The 18102-nt window shown below is 40.3% G+C and overlaps 2 protein-coding genes across 4 annotated transcripts in view; one reads left to right on the top strand and one right to left on the bottom strand.

The window, feature by feature from the left end:
• Positions 1-2401: 2401 nt before the first annotated feature.
• Positions 2402-15147, bottom strand: MDH1 (malate dehydrogenase 1). Its single transcript, XM_026110409.2, has 9 exons — positions 14863-15147; positions 9091-9189; positions 8661-8757; positions 7526-7701; positions 5987-6109; positions 5677-5853; positions 3926-4039; positions 3612-3701; positions 2402-3046 (listed from the first exon to the last, which is right to left on the bottom strand). The coding sequence occupies exons 1-9, from the start codon at positions 15130-15132 to the stop codon at positions 2921-2923; spliced, it is 1272 nt and encodes a 423-aa protein (XP_025966194.2). The 5' UTR covers positions 15133-15147; the 3' UTR covers positions 2402-2920.
• The window catches only part of WDPCP (WD repeat containing planar cell polarity effector), a 152570-nt gene continuing 149589 nt past the window's right edge, over positions 15122-18102 (top strand). For 2 of the 3 annotated variants that reach the window (XM_064510127.1, XM_026110411.2), the window contains exons 1-2: positions 15122-15389; positions 17064-17144. The gene's annotated coding sequence lies outside the window, so the exon portion shown is untranslated. The other variant, XM_026110410.2, reaches the window with a different exon arrangement.

Raw genomic sequence — 18102 nt, 5'->3', positions numbered from 1 at the left:
TCCCCTGAGCCTTTCTTTCTCCACGCTGAACAAACCCCACTCTCTCAGCCTCTTCTTGTAGGTCATGTTCATACTCAAACATCATGGGACAGAAACAGTTTAAGGAAGAGAAGAGTATTTAATACTGTAAGTTTGGGGAGAAACATGTAAGCTGCCTCTTGTACTTGAAAACTAACAAATTCTGAGAAAAGTGGATTACTACTGCTTCTGGTTTGCATACATATTATTATTACATAGCCATGCCTGCAAAGCTTCCTGCAATAACAGTGCAGAGGGTATGAAGCAGCACAAGCTCTAATTAGGGGCAGCTAACCCTAAGGGGAAAAAAATCTCCCAGAAATATGAAGAGGAAAAACTGGACAAAATAGAACAAAGGACAAAACAGTGCAGACACATGAATACAAAGAATAGCCACTACTTAACTAGCAACCTACGACTTGCAAACTCTCAAACCAATTAAGCATGCAACCAGTGAGCACAGCAGACTTCCTGTTGTTTGTCGTAGGATCCTGGAGGAAATAAAAACTCACAACATGAGTGGAACCAAATTTGGAATCAACTGTTAACTTGATTAGGTAAATATATCATGCAGTAGTCTATCAAGGACCAAGATTAAAGATACAGTTGTTCTGATACATGAAGTGTTATAAGCATCACTCCACAAAAAGTGAAAATTGTGTCCTGGAGAAGACTGCTTTAACAGAAACATTAAACAACCCTACAAGAATGAGAACTTTCAGAATTAAAAATTAAAAAAGAAAGAAGACAGAACAAAAAAAAAAGACTTCTTTCCTACAGCAATGTTTATTCAGGTGTTGCACAAAACCTACTGCAACACCAGTGTCATTTATCACAGTTGTAGTTTTCAGACATAGATGCATGTACTTTTTCCCTTCACAAGCCTGTACCTTTTTCAAACTGGGTAACAGTGTGCATTGTGGCCATCTTCTACCACATTCACTTTAGAATGTGCATTGTCTTAAAATAAGATGTTGCATGCTAATTACTAGAATGAATGCCTTCAGTCCCTGAGCTCATGCTGAAATGAGATTTTACTGACTTTGTATGAACACTAGAAGGCAGTCATCGCATTAGGAGCGTTCCCTACCTCCCTAATTTCTGTAAAAGTTACCCAAAAGGTTCTGAAGATAGCTGGAGATGTACAAATCTCAACTTCTCCACGGATAAACTCCCAAGGGTTTAAAGAAGGGGGGGGGTTAGTGACTAAAATAGCAAAAATAGAGTGCATGTATTTCTTGTCTGTTCCTAAGACTGCAAGAAGTTTCTTGAACAGCTGCTTCATAAACATTCAAGGCATTCACCTTTCATGCTCTGTCTCCAGATAGTCTGTGCTGCAGTACAGACTTTCCCGTTTTCTGAAATGCTTTTGTTTTTTCCTTCAGCTATTCATGCATCATAGCTCTGCAGCTGTATTATCGTCACTTAATAGCTACAGTAACATTATGAGAGCCCTGCCACTGTCACAGACTTATTTAAGGATTAGTTTATTGATGGCTCTTCATTTATCTTACATTCTAGTTGATTAATCCCAAAGCCATTCCTATTGTTTGAAATTCAGTTAAAGCTTTTACGTGTGGCTTTTTTTGTAGAAGTGGTTCTTTCTTGAACTGTCATTTAAAGACATCAAATCAAATGAGGGAAATCAAATGACTTCAGTTGAGAGACGAACTATAGTACAAGGCAGAAACACTTATATTGGAACAGGACGGTCAAAAGCTTAGCATGGACATTCTGTACTAGTAAATCCCACTATCACAAGAGTTTGCATTCTACAATCAGAGCACGAAGTATTTAAGGTGCTCAGAAAACAAACAGAACAGGAAGCAGTACCTCTAAGTAATTACTAGAATGACAAACCTGGCATCCTGCAAAAAATCTAAATAAGGTGGGTTTCAGTTAAGACAGACAAAACATGCAGCCAGAAGAGTTACAGCAATAGTCCCTTGTTTGGTTGCAAGAGAGTAATTACAGTACAATAGAGCTGGGATGGCTTCTTCAAGTTAGAAGTGTTTGTAGACTATACTAGGAAAATAGTCAAGCAAGTATATTAACCTCATTTAGTCTTAACCAAACAAGTCTGTATCTCCTGGGACAAGAGGCTTTGATTGCCTTTGATAGAAGCTATAATTACATTAGTACTGAGCTATGGTACCAATGCTGCTTTTGAATTGTAGCGCTGGAGGATATGTCTACCCAACTACTGTCTTTAGCCTATGTTTGACTTCGACATAAATCAAAGTGCTCGTTGTCAAGAAAACTTCTTAGAACTAGTTTCCTTATCTCTAAAGTTGGGGTTTTTTTTTTTTCAGTTGTATTACCATACTCAGCTGGCTATGTAACTGAAATGTGTAAATAAAGGGCAACAGACTACTCTTAGCCATTATGTGATTAAGCATCTTTTAATATTTCTATTGACAAGCACTGTAGAGCATAACCAGAGTGAACAGTATATACTTGGAGTCAGCTTGTGCACTGATAGGTTTGAGTCACTGAAGTACTAGTTCAAGGAGAACTATTGGCATTTTGATTTTATTTTCAGTTGAGCAGATGGATGCAAAGTGATCACAGGCTAGGACATGTTCCTGTAGTGCCAAGTTCTAATCAAAACCAAGATTGTGCGTTAGTAGCCAAGGCTGAGACAAACAATTGTTCTGTATCATATACAGAAAGCAAATAGTATTGAACAGAAAGTTTGGTCAACAAACTAGTTTTACTTATTTAATATTCTCATTGCTAATAACTCAATAGGCACAACAGTACCAGTAAGCATATGAACTTTAAAATGCACAGTTGCCACAGACAGTTGACTTGAATACAGTAATGGTGTTTGGTAGCAGACTCAGAGACGACTTTTAGATTCTTCCACTCTTAGGTGATTTTGTAATTCCTGATCACCCAGTCATGCACTGGAAAGGAATTCCACAGCAGTCTCCTTCTCTTCAGTTAACTCTTTAGCAGTCAGATCCATCTTCTCACGAGAAAAATCGTTAATAGGAAGACCCTCAACAAACTTCCAGGTCTTGTCCTGTTTGGGAAAGTCCGTATCATTCAGTCTGCACAAAACTAACCTTGCCGTGTTAGCACTACAGGGAATTAAACTTTGAAGAGGATTTTGAGTTCAGCTAATTTAGGACTTAGCTTGCTCAAAATGAAATGCAACATTGAGTTAGAATCTTAGTATAGTGATTAGTGTTGTTCACCACCACAAAAAAATCCTGTTTTACTTCAGTTATATAAACACCTGAACTTGTAGAACAGCCAAGCATAAGACTGCTTTCTAAAAAGCAATCTATGTGGTCAGAGACAAAGCTTATGGCCTTAAAAACTGCATCAGGTAGAAGTGGATTTTGTTTTCAGATAAAGAATACCACCAGCAGTAGCTAGTCATGACAGACTGCTTTTTTAATCAGTATTTACTGGACAACAACTACTACAAAATGGTGTATAATGGTCCCTTCTGTGAAGGGCTACTAAAGGCCCAGATCCCAGCAACTGCAGTCCCATCAGAAAAGCACTAGTGCTGACAAGCTCACATGACAGTTCAGCTAGATCTTACAGAAGATAATTAGTCTTAATTACAGTCTAGTTACCTTAATTACAACAGGGAATGAATACAGCAAGTCTTCAGGAACACCATAAGAATTGCCATCAGAAATGACTCCCATGGAAACAAATTCCCCCTGGAAAACAGGAAAGTCAGGGACAAGTGACTTTTCACTGCTAGAAGCAAGAAAAATTTTAAGCTTTTTATTTACACACACACACAGACACATACAGCATTTCTTATGACACTTTATTCCAAAAAGACTGGTTCTTCTCTCCTCACACATACATTGAGGTCAAAGACACTGGCATTAAACAAAGCATTAGGCAAACAAGCACTTACTCAAGTGCTACATCTTACCGCTGGAGTGCCAAACCAGATGTCCCTCACATGATCACAGATAGCTTTGGCAGCTGACATCGCGCTGGACAGCTTCCTAGCCTTGATAACAGCTGCTCCACGTTGCTGAACAGTCTGCAGTTAAAGGAGAAGAAACAAAAAACAAAAAAAAAAACAAAAAGAAAACCTTTAAATTATTAAGCAGCAAAACCATGGCTTTCTCTAGATGCTGTTAGTAAATGCCATGAGGAAAGACCACCTTACAGACTTTAAGTTAATCAGTCAAGATACAGTTCTATCAGTAAATGAACATGGCATGCAATCCAGAAAATACAATTAGAAGAGTCTGGCCAAATCAGACCATAATAGAGTATTTCAGAGGCTTAGTCAGTTCCCAGTACCTACTTTATAGCTAGCAGCCTATTAACTTCCCTCATAACCTACCAGATCTTTCAAGCATGGACCGTCGGGATACTAGATACAGGTCAAGAGTAAAAAAGTTTGTAGAGTAACACTGGGAATTTATTTTTTTAGCTGACTAGCAAAGTGAACTACTTGCTAGTCTCCATCCTACAATATTTATGCACACAATTTGTTTAATGCCTGAAGATGGTTGAAACTAACTCCCTGTGCTCAAGACTGTATTTAAGAATTGCACTTAGAATCAGAATAGCTGCTGAAATTTTAGTAGATTTCTTAAAAAATAAATTTTGGTAAGGCTCTACGCAAACCAGACCTCAACCTTGAAAGGAGCAATTACAAACTCTCCTTATCCTAGGCAAACCACTCTAGCATACACCAGCATTACAACGTACCTAGATGTACCTGCCTCCTGCCACATGAGGTAGAGCAGAATCAAGAACATGCCAATGAGAAACTCCTATAACAGGTTTTCACTTACTGTCTGGCTCATGAACTTTGGTTGCCAGTGTACAACCATTTTTTCTACAGAGAAAAGCATCGACTGGAGTAAGCTGTATCCGAAGACAAGATAGGAAGCAACACAGAGTATGGTCAGATGACAAAATACATCCTCTGTCCCAAACTAAGTGCATCTTGGCTAGGAAGTAGTACCCTATTATCAGTATGCTGTTAACATTGCAATACCAAGTTAAGTAGGTCTGTTTGAAATAACATTCGCCAATGGCTTTAGTAATCCTGTTTCCCTTTATATTGCAGGGAAGTAGGAAGTAGACTGTGTTCTTGATCAGTCACTACCTTTGCTTTATTTTACTACTTTTATTTATTACTAACTTACATTAAAATATTTGCATGTTTTCTACATTTTTCAGATTAAGAAATGCTACTGGAGAGGCCATAGATTTAGACTTAAAGAAGGGGTGGAGGGGGGCGGCTCAGCTTCTTTTTGGTGTCGGGGAGGGGAAGAGCAACGCGGAAGAGTGATGATCTTCCTAACTTCATCTACAAAGCTCCCCAAAAAAGTCACTGAAGTGAACCGTCAGTGATGCTTGTGTTTCAGACAATGAATTACAACTAAGCTAAGATCAATATTATTTTTACTGAATAATTTTAACATCCTAAATGGATTTTTCTATTAATATTTACATAAGTTTCATAATGCCTTAAATTTTTCAACAGCAAGTAACAGATAGAGAGACAAGCCTTCTGAAGACAATTTGTTCTAGTGAAATAGAAAGAGCTGCTTCACTAAGTCTGTTAGTTACATAGTTTACAGTACCTTTTTTTTTTTTTAAATGAATTTAAGAGAAAACAGAAGCGCAGAAAGATCATTAAAAAACCCAGGATCTTACCAGGATAAAGTCTCCCTTCAGCCAGCTGTCATCTTTTATAGCTTCATAAACTCCAACTTCCTTTCCTTTCACATTTACCTTTGCATGGTTAACATCTGGATATTGAGTGGAGGAGTGGTTCCCCCAGATGATGACATTCTTCACATCATTAGCAGTCACACCAAGTTTCAGAGCAATCTAATAGGAAATTAAGAAAATGTAGATTCTATTAACCTCAGCTTCCCAATTCACGATTTCTTTGAAAGCATTGCTCTGTTTCTATTTAGTGGAGACATCAGAAAACATTCTGCCTTGAATAGGTTCTTTTTACCTGAGATTTAGCTCTGTTGTGATCCAGGCGAGTTAAACAGCTGAAGTTTTCCTTTGGTATTGAGGGGGCTGACTTTGAAGCAATCAGGCAGTTAGTATTCGCTGGATTCCCAACTACCACAACCTAAAGAAGAAAACAGAGGGGAAAGCAGATGTGAAAAGATGAAGAAGCAAAAAGAAGTCAATATTTAGTCAAGCTGCTATTTCTGCAAAATGACTCCCTTAAGTGAAATATAGAAGAATTCAGTATATAAGCCATGGCTTTGCATTCAAAGAAACTGTCAAGAAGTTTTCTAAATCCCCTGCTGACTTCAAGACTGTTCTAGGTGTGTGTTGCCTATAGTCATTGAATCTTCTATAAGTGCACAAAAATATTGTCTAGCTAGGCATTTTCTTTATAATATTGGCATTCAAATGCAAATGAGAATAGGATTTTTAAGGAGATCCACACTACTGACCCACAGCCTGGCTTCAATCCCCATGCTACTAGATACAGGGAAAGAACAATACACACACACAAGTCAGCCCACAGTGAATCAGCCATCACCTTACAGAAGGTTGCATGGCTGGCTGTCATTATATATATAATTGCTTTATAATTAACAAGAAGGCCAGAACAGTTGCTTATCTCAATGTTCATAGGCAGTTTGAAGTAAAGTATCATGCCTGAACTTAGATCAATTTATTACTATGGGAAACTGATTTTATTCTTCCTTCTTCTACTAACATGCCTCAAATGATTAACATCCAACTCCATATAATCTCGATCACACAAACTAATCTACAAACCTCCCTTTGTATTTCCCTTTTAAAAATGAGTTCAGTTAATTTTCCATTACTCTGCAATAGTTACATTGATAGTTTTTATTCCAACTGTACAAAGAAGCAAACAAATCTTTAGAATCAGTAGGAAGTTCATCAGCAGAGGAAGCAGACATTAAAAAGGCAGTTACAAAGCACAGTCGGAGTCTGGGTCTGAGATTAAGAGCAGTAGGAGAGCAGCCACATGATCCCATTAACTGTGCTGAAGGAATCTGAGAGAGAACAATTAAAAGCTTCCAATGCTGCATTAAAGACCAAGACCCAAACAACCTAAACAAAGCCTATTTTTTGTGCAACTGTAATTCCATATTGATGCTGAAGTTAAGGGTCATTATGTTAAAGCCGCAGATGCATACAAAGTAGGAAACTTCATGTGGATAATTTAGTTCTCCCAGCTAAGACAGATAACAAGCAGAAGGCTACTTTTTTTTTCTCTCTCTCAGAATTGCTGAACAGCTTCAGAGAATCTGTGGAATATAGGATACAATGCAAGATTCACCTTCTGTCAGTGAATGAATTTAGGACCAAATCATCTACGTATGTAAGCTATTATATCTCATCAAGCCCCAGAGAATATTCCATACTCAAGATTAAAGCAAAGAAATGTATGCACAGAATAGGCTCATACTTAAGCAGCATCATTCTACAATGTATTCTTTACATATCTTTACATAACTCAATAAAGAGCTACCTTTTAAAATTCAGTTTCTATATTCACCTTGACAGTCTTTTTGGCATACTTGTCCAAGGCTGCACCCTGAGACTTGAAAATTTTCACATTTGCTTTGAGTAAATCCTTTCTCTCCATGCCCTCTCTTCTTGGCATGGAGCCAACCAGAATCGCTATGTCAAGATCTTTGAATGCAACTTCCTCCTTGTCTGTTGAAATGACCTCTAAGAAAAGGAAAGGGGGGAAAAAAAACAAGTAAGATAAATACTTATGGCAAAATGTTAACAGGATTATTCTTTGGTTCATAAATAGTATATAATCTGATCTGACATCAGCAACACCTCCACCTTCCAAAAATAGTAAGTACAGTCACTTGGCCCTAACTCCACAGATAAGATATTTGTCAGTAGACAGTTCTTTGTTTCTCTACACAAATACTTATCTAAAGCTTTAAATATAAATTCTGAAAACACAGGAGAAAGGCCTATGTCAAAAGACACCTTTTCTTTCTCCCTCTTTAAATACATATACATGTGCCTGTGTGCGTACATGTGTTCTTCCTTAATTTTTACTGGCAAGTACCAACACAAATGGTATTTTCCTCTCCCCTTAAGAACACTTCAAACTGAAGTGCATTAGTGTGTACAAGTGCATGAGTTGGAAACCATATATTTTTCAAGTAACTGTAATAACTTCAGTAGCATCTACTAACTTGCTTTCTCGCACTTCATTAGACTGTAAGAACTTAGCTTGTTTACATGACAATCGATGAGCCATTTCTCTGTCTCTTTTTTCATAGGGCACTTCTAAAGACTTAATATTTTTTCATTTAGTAAAAGCATGTAAGCATATCCAAAGATTCAACGTTATTTTACCGCTACGCCAAAACACAATATATATGGACAATTGTCTGACAGTTTGTTGTACATGCTGACAACCCAGAATTAGAAGATAAAAGCCAAAACCTAGACATCTACGGTTCTTTAATAAATCCCATTATTTGGAGAAGCAACATTATTTGTAGTTTACAGACTAAGTTTAATTAAGTTAATTTATCTTCCATAAAATACAAAACCAAGAAAGGATCATTAATATGTCCTTCTGCCTAACACCAGCCACAGCAATACAGAAGTTGAACAGTTGTATTAGAACATAGTTTAGATACAAGAAAAACATTGGTCACCTCTCAGCAGTGGTAGAGCACAATCCTGCAGCTCCATCACTACACCTTCCAACACAGTCATCATGGGAGTGATATCCAGCAGCACAAGAACAAGAGGCTGTAAAGAAAAGAATGGCTTAGTGTGAATTGGGCTTACTGCTTTTAAACAGAATTTGTCTTGTTACCTGCTAGAAACAGTTATCTTGTGTAAGGGGTAGCAACTTAAAATCCATTTAAAAAAACCTGAAAAATTTCAGCGTGACTAACAACTGAAAGCTTGCACAACATACAAGAAGACTCCATTTTCCCACTCAAAGAATAAGTCACTTGCATATTGGTAAACCATTCTGAAAACCTACTAGAAAACAAGTCTCTTAGGGACTGCAGTTCTGACGTTAGTTCGTTCATTACTGCGTAGCAGAGACACGTGATAACTGAGCGTAGCAGCTACCTGTTCTTTGCCGAAGACATCTCCCTTGGCAATGCTGTAGAGCAGGGAGTAAGCGATCTGCCCAGCAGCTCCAGTCACCAGGACTCTGATTGGTTCGGCCTGTAAGAGAGCATGACCAAGGCTTACCCACTGCGACACAGTGCAGCACCACCCAACCGGAGAGCTGTAAAAAGTAATGGTTACTATAGAAATAGGGTTAAAAGTATTTACTCTGGGTGAAAGCATGTGCTCAGATGTGGAACAGGGCCAGCTCCTAGGATCCTGTTTCTATTCTGCTGGAACCACCAGCAGCTCTTACTTGTCTTCAACAGAAACAGACCACACCTGCAAAAATGTACTAACAAGAAGTGCTCCTGGAAAAGCTTCCCAAATGCCATGAATTAAAATTCATTTGCCCCTTTTGCATTTAAAAAAAAAAGTTTGGATTCCTTTAAACAACAATGTCTTTTTAGCATAAGCACATACAACATGCACTGGATTATACCATGACTTCTGTACTTCAAACTTACTATGCAAGTTTTACAAGCTGTCATGTTTTGCCAGTTTTCAGATTCTTACAGTACTGAGGACTGTTTTTGTTAAGCATTTTGAATGCTTACTTGCCAGCAAAGACTTACTGAATGCCATAAGCCAAGGAATCTAGCAGACTTAAAATTACTGCCTCACTGAACTGTTACACAGCAATTTAACAAATCCATGGAAAAAAGCTAGTGTCTATATTTGTCTTTAATGTAATGTCCATAATACCTGCCCATTACCAAACTGACCCAGAATTCCAAAAGCCTGGGAAAAGACCATGCCAATACATTGCTACATTGCAAATAGATGGGGGGGGGGAGGAAATAAGTGTTTTACTCCATAGCAAAAGTCTATTTTGTTAATCAGAACCAAGACTTTGGAAACACTACAGATTAGTTAATATTAACAAGTCAAAGAACGCCAAAGGATTCATAACCCCATACTTTGTAAGCCTGCTTATTGCATGCCCCTTTTTTCCTAGATGCAATAGGGCCAGGGCAGATTGTGCTCACACACACACACACACACACACACACACACACAAAGAGGCTCTGACTAGTCTGCTGGAACTCCATGCTCACTTTTTGCAAATAATTACAAGATGATCATTGGAGTTATTGAAAAAAATGTATTTTCCATATTCAATTATCTATGAAATGATTGTATTGCATAGTGTACAAAAGTTCTGAAAAGTGCAGCTGGGGGACCAAAGGCAGTTACTATCGCTTTTTGCCCAGCATTGGTGGGGTTGCAGCTGGAATGCTGAGTCCGTTTTTGGGACCTCCAATTTTAGAGGGATGTTAAAAAAACAGACAGGATCCAGTGGAGCATTACTTAGATGGTCAGGAGCCTTGAGCACAGTCTGGAAAGACAGAGGACACAGGGAGACCCAACAGCAGCCTACTGCTACTTCAGCAAGGTTACAGAGGTGACATTGCCACAAATTGCAGCTTGGGAGGTTCAGCTTGAAGAGAGAAAAATTCTTGACTAATGTGGTACTACAGCACTGGAACAGGTTACCCAGAGTTTGTGCAACCTCCATCCTTGGAGCTTCTCTAGGCTCAGATAACCAAAACCTAGATGACCTCATGGCATGGGTGACCTGATCTAGTGTTGGCAAAAGTCTTGATACCAGGCTGGACTGGACAACCTCCAGACTCAGAGCAAGAGGTCAGACTAGATGACCTCTAGAGATCCCTTTCAACAACCATTCCTATCATTGATATTTATTGGAAAATTACTTTTGAATTTGAATGTATTTTCTCTGCAGTATTCACCATCCAAGCACAGCTGCATCAGGCAAGCATTAGATAATCATAAAAGTGATGCCACCTAGAAGCTACTTTGTTTTACACTAAGAAAAATAACAGCATAAATGATGAAGTTACATTACTGAACTCAAATTTAGAACTCTGTGTGATTTTGTCTAAATTACAAAAATGATCCTTCAAATATTTGATTAAATAACTACCAGTTAGTGTTGAACTGCATGATTCCTTTTGAATCTGTCCTACTGGGAGTCTCACCCCTTAAGTCTTACCAAAGGTAAGCGAGGAGGGAGAAGAGCAGCAGACAAAGAATTCTTGACATTTTAAAATCTCAAAACTTGTTCACTACTTTACACTAGACACTCTCTAGAATAGCAAACTCAACTCAAGATTACACTACTCTAGATTAGCGAATTTATACCCCACGCATTTATTGAAATATCTGAATGATAAGCAGCACAGACTACAGATGCATATCAGATTTTAAAGAACACTTTTTAGTGTGTTGCTAAGGAGAATCTATATATTATCAAAGTAAATGGAACAACGAATAGTCTTCTGAAACAGCTAATCATATTTGCTTGGCAAATAAGTACTTGAAAGTTATTGTGCTGCAAAAACTTGGCCTGGGTAAAATCCCTTGTCAGTAGCATATAAAAGTGACCCCATGCTAAGCATGCTATTCCAGAACTCATGCAGATAACGGCAGAACACATTTTCTTTGAATTACATAGTATCTAAAATCAATTGAATTTGACATTCCAGGATTTATGGTAAGTGGAAAGAGGACTTGAAAAAGGCAGGCCCTTTCTCCTTTGCAACTCTGGAGCCAATCTAATGTAGCATTTCTTGTAATGTCACAAAAGAGGGAAAAAGTCAAACAGAATTTTTTCTTCTGTATGCACTTTAATCTGTGATTTATACATAAACAATTTCATGTATGGTAAGTCTTTAGCACAGCAACAGAAAGGGGAAAGAAAGAAAGATACAAAGAAAAGAGGTAAGACTATTTTTTACTGAGACAGACTTAACATTTAGCCTTGCTAAAAAAAAATTCAGTTGTGAGTCAGCTCAGCCTTCTCCAAAATTTATGCTTGCTTACCACCATCCCTCCTGTCCTCCTCCCCCTTTTTTGAAATGGAGCAGGGAAGAAGAGACATGATGGCTGAAGGAGTGAGGAGTACTATCTACTTGTTTTGTTTTTTTTCCCTCCAAGCTTTCAATACATTGGCTTTTTCTCCCCCCCCCCCCCCCCAAAAGGAAGGAATTAGTATCAAAGAAATTTCCACACTGTCTTTTGATTCCAGACGCTGGATTAACAACTCACAAATGTTGCATTTCTTACAAAAACAAAAGATACCTAACTCCCCCTAGAAAATTTAACTTAAGAATTGGTATCATTGAGCATCTGAGGCTACTTTTAGAGATAAGGAATCTAACAAAGCACTTCGGTCTCAAGTTGACAGTGTCCCTATAACATGTAAGCTCTTTCTCTCCCTCACAGAGGTTCCATGCATTCATGTTCAGGCACTTTAATCCATGACTTGGCTCCTACATGGGGCTTCAAAAAGAATGCTTTCATGCTCTGGTAACTACAGAGGTGACCTTTACTCACAGTCAGGTTTAAATGAACTACTAAATTAAACCAAACTGAGTTATACAGTTTCAAAGCCACTCCCACTTTGCATATGTCAGATATATAGTTTAAAAAAGTTTTGACACAGAGTAAAGGCAATGATAAAAGGGGGGGGGGAGTGAGCGGTGCATCCCTAGATATCTTATCCCCTTAATTCAGACACACAGGATTTTCTTCCTTAAAATCATCATAGATAAGAGTAAACTTTCCATTTCAAATGATGAAATTGTGGGTTTAAAGACTTTTTTGGTCTGTTTGTTTTGGCTTAAGAACTCAGTGCCTAAATTATCTCTGTGATTAGGTAATAGCAGACCTAAAATATCTGTACCATGCACAACAATAATACTATACTGCAAAAACAGGTCTTATAAAAAGCTGACTATGCTTCAGGAGGTTACAAAGGTTAGTAAGAGCAATATTAAAGTAAGCCACAATCTATCAGGAGATGTGGGTATCAAAAGTTCTATGTCCAATCTACAAAAGTGATCAACTTTGCATGACTACTTACAGTTAGAAAAGACTTTACATAAAACATAATTACTACTAAACTTTATGTCTGTAGAATGCCATCATCTTAATATTACCGAACATTAAAGCCAACCAAGCTACCTCGCTTGAGAAGAATGCTTTAGGTTTACTACTGAGCTTAGTTAAACCGTATTTCCTCAAAAATTTAGAGCCTGCCTAACAAACTTTCCCTTTGTCCTTCTCTCTTTACAACAGGGATGCACTGATAACAGAAGTATTTGGAAATACAGTAGAAAGTATCAGCAAGATAGCTGTGCACTTTAGTAACCCCAGCAGCACTACAGTTCGTAGACAGAATTCCAAAAGGAATTCTTTCCTTAAGAAATGACCTTCGGATAGGTGCCCTTACAAAACTTTTTCCATTTCATTTAGCTAGCAGCAATTACATCAACAGACACAGGATTTTATTTCAGAAGTTTAATGCCTTTCCACAGTACTGAATGCATAATTAGAATACAGTGAATAAGATAAAACCAGTGACATTCTAAAAAAAACCTGGGCCTTAAAGTAACATTTTCAACCAGAAGTTCTCTTGAGGACCAGCAAATTCATAGTAGTCAATGTTCTGAAATCTCAAGTCCGAAATAAAGCTTGCTGTCTCGTGGTCACTCCTGAAGATCCATATTTTGGATAGAAAGAAGAGTGGAAAAGTAGCATAATTAAGGTTTACAGATTGAGGTACTGAACTTTTAGGCTACAGCTTTAGTTAATTAGACAAGTTTTAAGGCACACAAGTATCTTCTCTACAGCAAAGCACCAAAAGCAAAGTAGATGTCTGAATAACAGGTATAAAGTCTGGAGAAAAGATGGGGATGTTTTCATGATTATAGAAGGAAGCAGGGTCTCTGCACACAAATTTGCAAGTATGCATATATCCACACACAAACAAGCATAGTCACAGGCCGCAGAAAACCAAAGTACTTCCGTTCATCCGCACAACCTCAAGAGAGATCCAGAGGGACTCCCTGGCCATTTGGAGAAGCTACATCAATAGTTTGACTTGTGATGGCAAGCAGGGATGAAACAGAGGGAGGAAAACATTTTGCAAGCCTTTCCCCTTGAGGTAACTAACACAGAAAACAATTACACCCAGAACCTTTACAATCAGATGAAATTCAGAAGCAAGCATTCACATATTCTTGAAGGCAAAGTTATAAGCTATGGGCCTCAACCAGGGCTGGGGTTTTAGGAAAGGTTTTCTTAAGTCACTGAAGGGTCACCATCTGGCTGCATGGCGCCACTTCACCGGGGTAACCCAAGCAGGTGCTCGAGCACGGAAAGCCTCCCCGAGGGGCCTCCCGCAAATCCAGCAGCATTTTCCCTGCACCGAGGGAGAGAAGCGGCTGCGGAACGGCAGGCCTGTGTGCCGGGGGCCGACACTGACCTCCCCTTTGTCCAAGGATGGAGGAAGGTCACCCCGGAGCCGCCTCGGCGGGGGCAGAGGAGACCGCAGAGCCCCGGGCCAGCGCCGCTTGAACGGAGACCGGAATAAGGCACGGGGCCCGCTTCCCGCCGGCGCCAAGCGGGCCTTCGAGGCACTGCCCGGGGCCTTACGGCGACGCCGCGGCCTGGAGCCCGAGAAAAGAGCCCCCGGCGCGGCGCCCGCCGCAGCGGCGGCCTCAGCGCCAACGGCCCGCGGGGGAGCCGGCGCCATTACGGAGCTTTTTCTCCCCGAGGGGAGACCCCCCCGCCCCGACCAGGGGACACAACCCAGGGTCACCTCGTCCCAACTGCCGCCCCAGCGAGGCGCCCTCGCCTCAGGGAGGGCCCCCCGGCTGGGGAAGAGACGCCATGCGCACGGGAGCGGAGCGCGGTACCGACCATGGCTGAGACGACCGCCGAGTCCGACAGCCTCGAGGTCACCTCTAACGCGCGACTGCAACGGCGACAGCGCTGCGCTAAGGTACACCGGAGGGGCGGGGCGCACCCTCCCCGCACAGCCGCCTGGGGATTGTAGTCGCCGCTCCCGCCCCCTCTAGGCAACTTCTTGCCCGTCGGAACTACAACTCCCAGTGTGCCTCGGGGCACGCCTGCCTGGCCCCGCACGCTATTGGCGTAGTGACAGCGGGGACCCGCCCCCCTCGCCTCCATTCATTGAAGCGCAGAGCCCGTCCGCAGGGCCCCGAGAGCAGCTCTACTGATTCCCGCTAGGGGCCGACACGCAGCTCCTTCCCCTGCGCATGCGTTCACGGGAGTTGAGGCACAAGAGTTTGCCGCTGCTTGGGATTGCGCATGCGCCCGACGAAGAACAGGCGGGACGTGTTATGCGCAGGGTACAGATCAGAGCGGGAAAGAATGCGCATGCGCGCAAGAGGAACCGCGGGCTGGAGCCGCAGAACGCCGTGAGAGTACGTAGCCCTTGCGCGTGCGCAGGCGACGGTGCTTCGTTGGTTGCTAGGTGACGGGGGGGGAACAGAGACGGCGCGCGCCCGTGGGTGAGGCGCCCGGAACCGGCCGTTGCGGCGGTGACGCTCCCCGCCCCGCCGCCCCCTGCTCTCCCCCCGCGCCGTCTCCTCGCAGCGCTCGGTGGGTTCGGATGCGCGGCCTGGCCGCGCCCTTCCCCGGGGTGGGCGTCCCCGCCGCGGCGTTTCCGCCCAGGGGAGGGGGAGGGCCCCGGCGGAGCGCGCTGCCCGCTCCGCCCGCCCTTGCGGTGCTGCGCAGCCGTTAGGCAGCGCCAATCGCCTCGGTGAGGCTGCGGGTCGGCGGGCCGCTGCTCGCCTCAGGCCCTCCCCCGCGCCGGGGTCGGGGGGGGCGGCGCCCCCTCCCTGCTTTTTTCTGTTGCTGACTGAAAACAGCTGTTTTGGTCTGTGCCTGAACTGAGGTTAATACTGGCACAACTTTATCAGTAAAAAATACAGATTCTTAGACTCTGGTGTCATGCTGTAGAAGTGTCCAATGGCACAATTGATTAATTTTTCCCTTGGATCTTGATTTCTAACGGACAGGTTTCCTTACACAGGACAAGTTCTGTCATTTAGTTAAGTCTTTCCCTTGTCCCAGCATTCTTCTGCAGGTTTGGTTTCTAGTCTTAAAGTTTTTCTATTTTTTTAATTTTTTTCTATTTCTAGTCCTAATGGTTGGAAAAAAACTATTGAAAATCTAGACAGAGTGTAAACTGACACAACTTCTTCAGACAGAAATAAGAAGCTCCTCCTGCAGGGCAATGCATGTAAAACATAAATATTTATGCTTATTGTGTAAGGTGTTCACATTTGGCAAGTCTGGTTGCTTATAGCGGTTACGTCACGTTTCTGAACTTCCTGTGACTCGACTCAGTCTTTGCTGAACCTCTGACATCTGCTATAGTATAGCAAAGCAAACTGCTGTGTCAGAGTTGAAAATGTGTAGTCACACTGTTTTAAATGTCAGAGTATGTAATGCTATATTGATTTACACCAGTTAATAAACATACATTTCTAATATAAATGAAGATTCTATCTAAGTTCCAGCCAGGGGATGAATTTGAAAGCCAAATAGCTGCACAGCTGAGATCTAGCTTGCTGTGAGATGTACAGAAGTTCAGTAAGGAGAAGGGAGCTTATTATCCAGTCAGGCTTCCAGGATGTCCGAACACATTTAGTGACTAACCTTGTTCACACCCAGAAGTTGTACAGACTTAATTAACACCCATTCAAGATTTAAATTTGTGCAAAACCTTTTATGGGCCCACATAAGGTAATTTCCACTCAGCATAATCAGTTCAATTTTAAATTGATTGCTTAACAATTTTTAGCTAAATCAGGGTAGGCATGTTGTAAACTGATTTGTGTATGTCAACACAGCAGCCTGTATAGACTTAATGGATTTCATTTAAGCCAGTGGAACTTTCTTCTGTAGGTAAGGACTGAATTGTCCTGAAATTGGTGTAATTAAAAAAAAAAAAAAAACAACTACAGACTCAAGTTAATACTTGAGATGTGTTAATCTCTATGTTTTGGGGATTAAGTATTATTTTTGAAGGGTATTCTGCCAGAGTTCTTGCTTTTGTTTATATTTTAAAAAGAATTATTTTCTGTTAACAGCTGGCTGTGTTCTTTAACTGTATTTTGGATGGGATTTTCTTTCTCTTCATTGTCAGCTACAGAAATTGATGAGTTTTTAAGGTAAGTTTTTACATTCATTTTCCAATTATTTGTAAAGTCTTTTATCTCATACATTTGCTTACCATTTTTGTAACAAAAATGTGTCTCCTATAGCTAAGTCTGTGAGATATAAGTAACCTTAAAAATATTTAATACTATCTAAAAATTAACTATATAATTGCCAATCTCAATCCTAGAAATAATAGAATTGGAGCAGTTTTGGAAGTCTCTTCTGGGTTTTGAGCCAATTGAAAAATAAGTGATTTTTTAGAAATAGAACGTTACAAAAAACTACTGAAATGGGATAAAGAGGGTCAAAAACATATTTTAAAAAGTATGTGAGAAATCTTGTGATAGTGTTTAAAAAAGATATATACATACATATATATATAAAAGCAGGAACTCTACATAAGCAAGAACAATAAAAATCTTAATTTAGAAAACAAAAATAGTTCAGTTTTCAGGAAGAATTGATTTTTTTATACAAGATTTATTTTTTGTATTGTTAGTTCTCATGTTCAAAACTAGTTTTTTGGCTGTTCATTTTTAAACTTCAGTTAATATGAGGCTGCATAGCATTAAACAGTATGGAAACACATGTATCTAAAAATTCTGCTTATAACCCTGATTTTTTTTGTGGCATTTCAGAAAATGCAATTTCTCTTAAAGAGAATTTTACCATCTTTCTGTGGAACTGGTTTCATTTTATCCTATCGCTTCATTTTTAGTTTTAATGATTTGGTTGGGTGTTTACATGATTACTGGGAGTCAGTCATTCATTAATCAGTTTATACAACGTTTAATGTGGTTTCAATAGGTGGATAGGTTGCCATAGAACAGTCTGTACTCATCTGTCTGCTAACTATGAAGAGACACAAATGATGCATACTTGTAACGTCAATTAGTAATCTTTATGAACTATTCATAAGTCAAATCTTAATAAAAGTTGCAACCAGAATGTTCTTTTCTTTTTGGTCAT

The sequence above is a fragment of the Dromaius novaehollandiae genome, chromosome 3 (genome assembly GCF_036370855.1).
Source record: "Dromaius novaehollandiae isolate bDroNov1 chromosome 3, bDroNov1.hap1, whole genome shotgun sequence".
Lineage (NCBI taxonomy): Eukaryota > Metazoa > Chordata > Aves > Casuariiformes > Dromaiidae > Dromaius > Dromaius novaehollandiae.
Note: the sequence above shows the minus strand (reverse complement) of the source record. Positions and strands in the feature narration are given on the sequence as shown.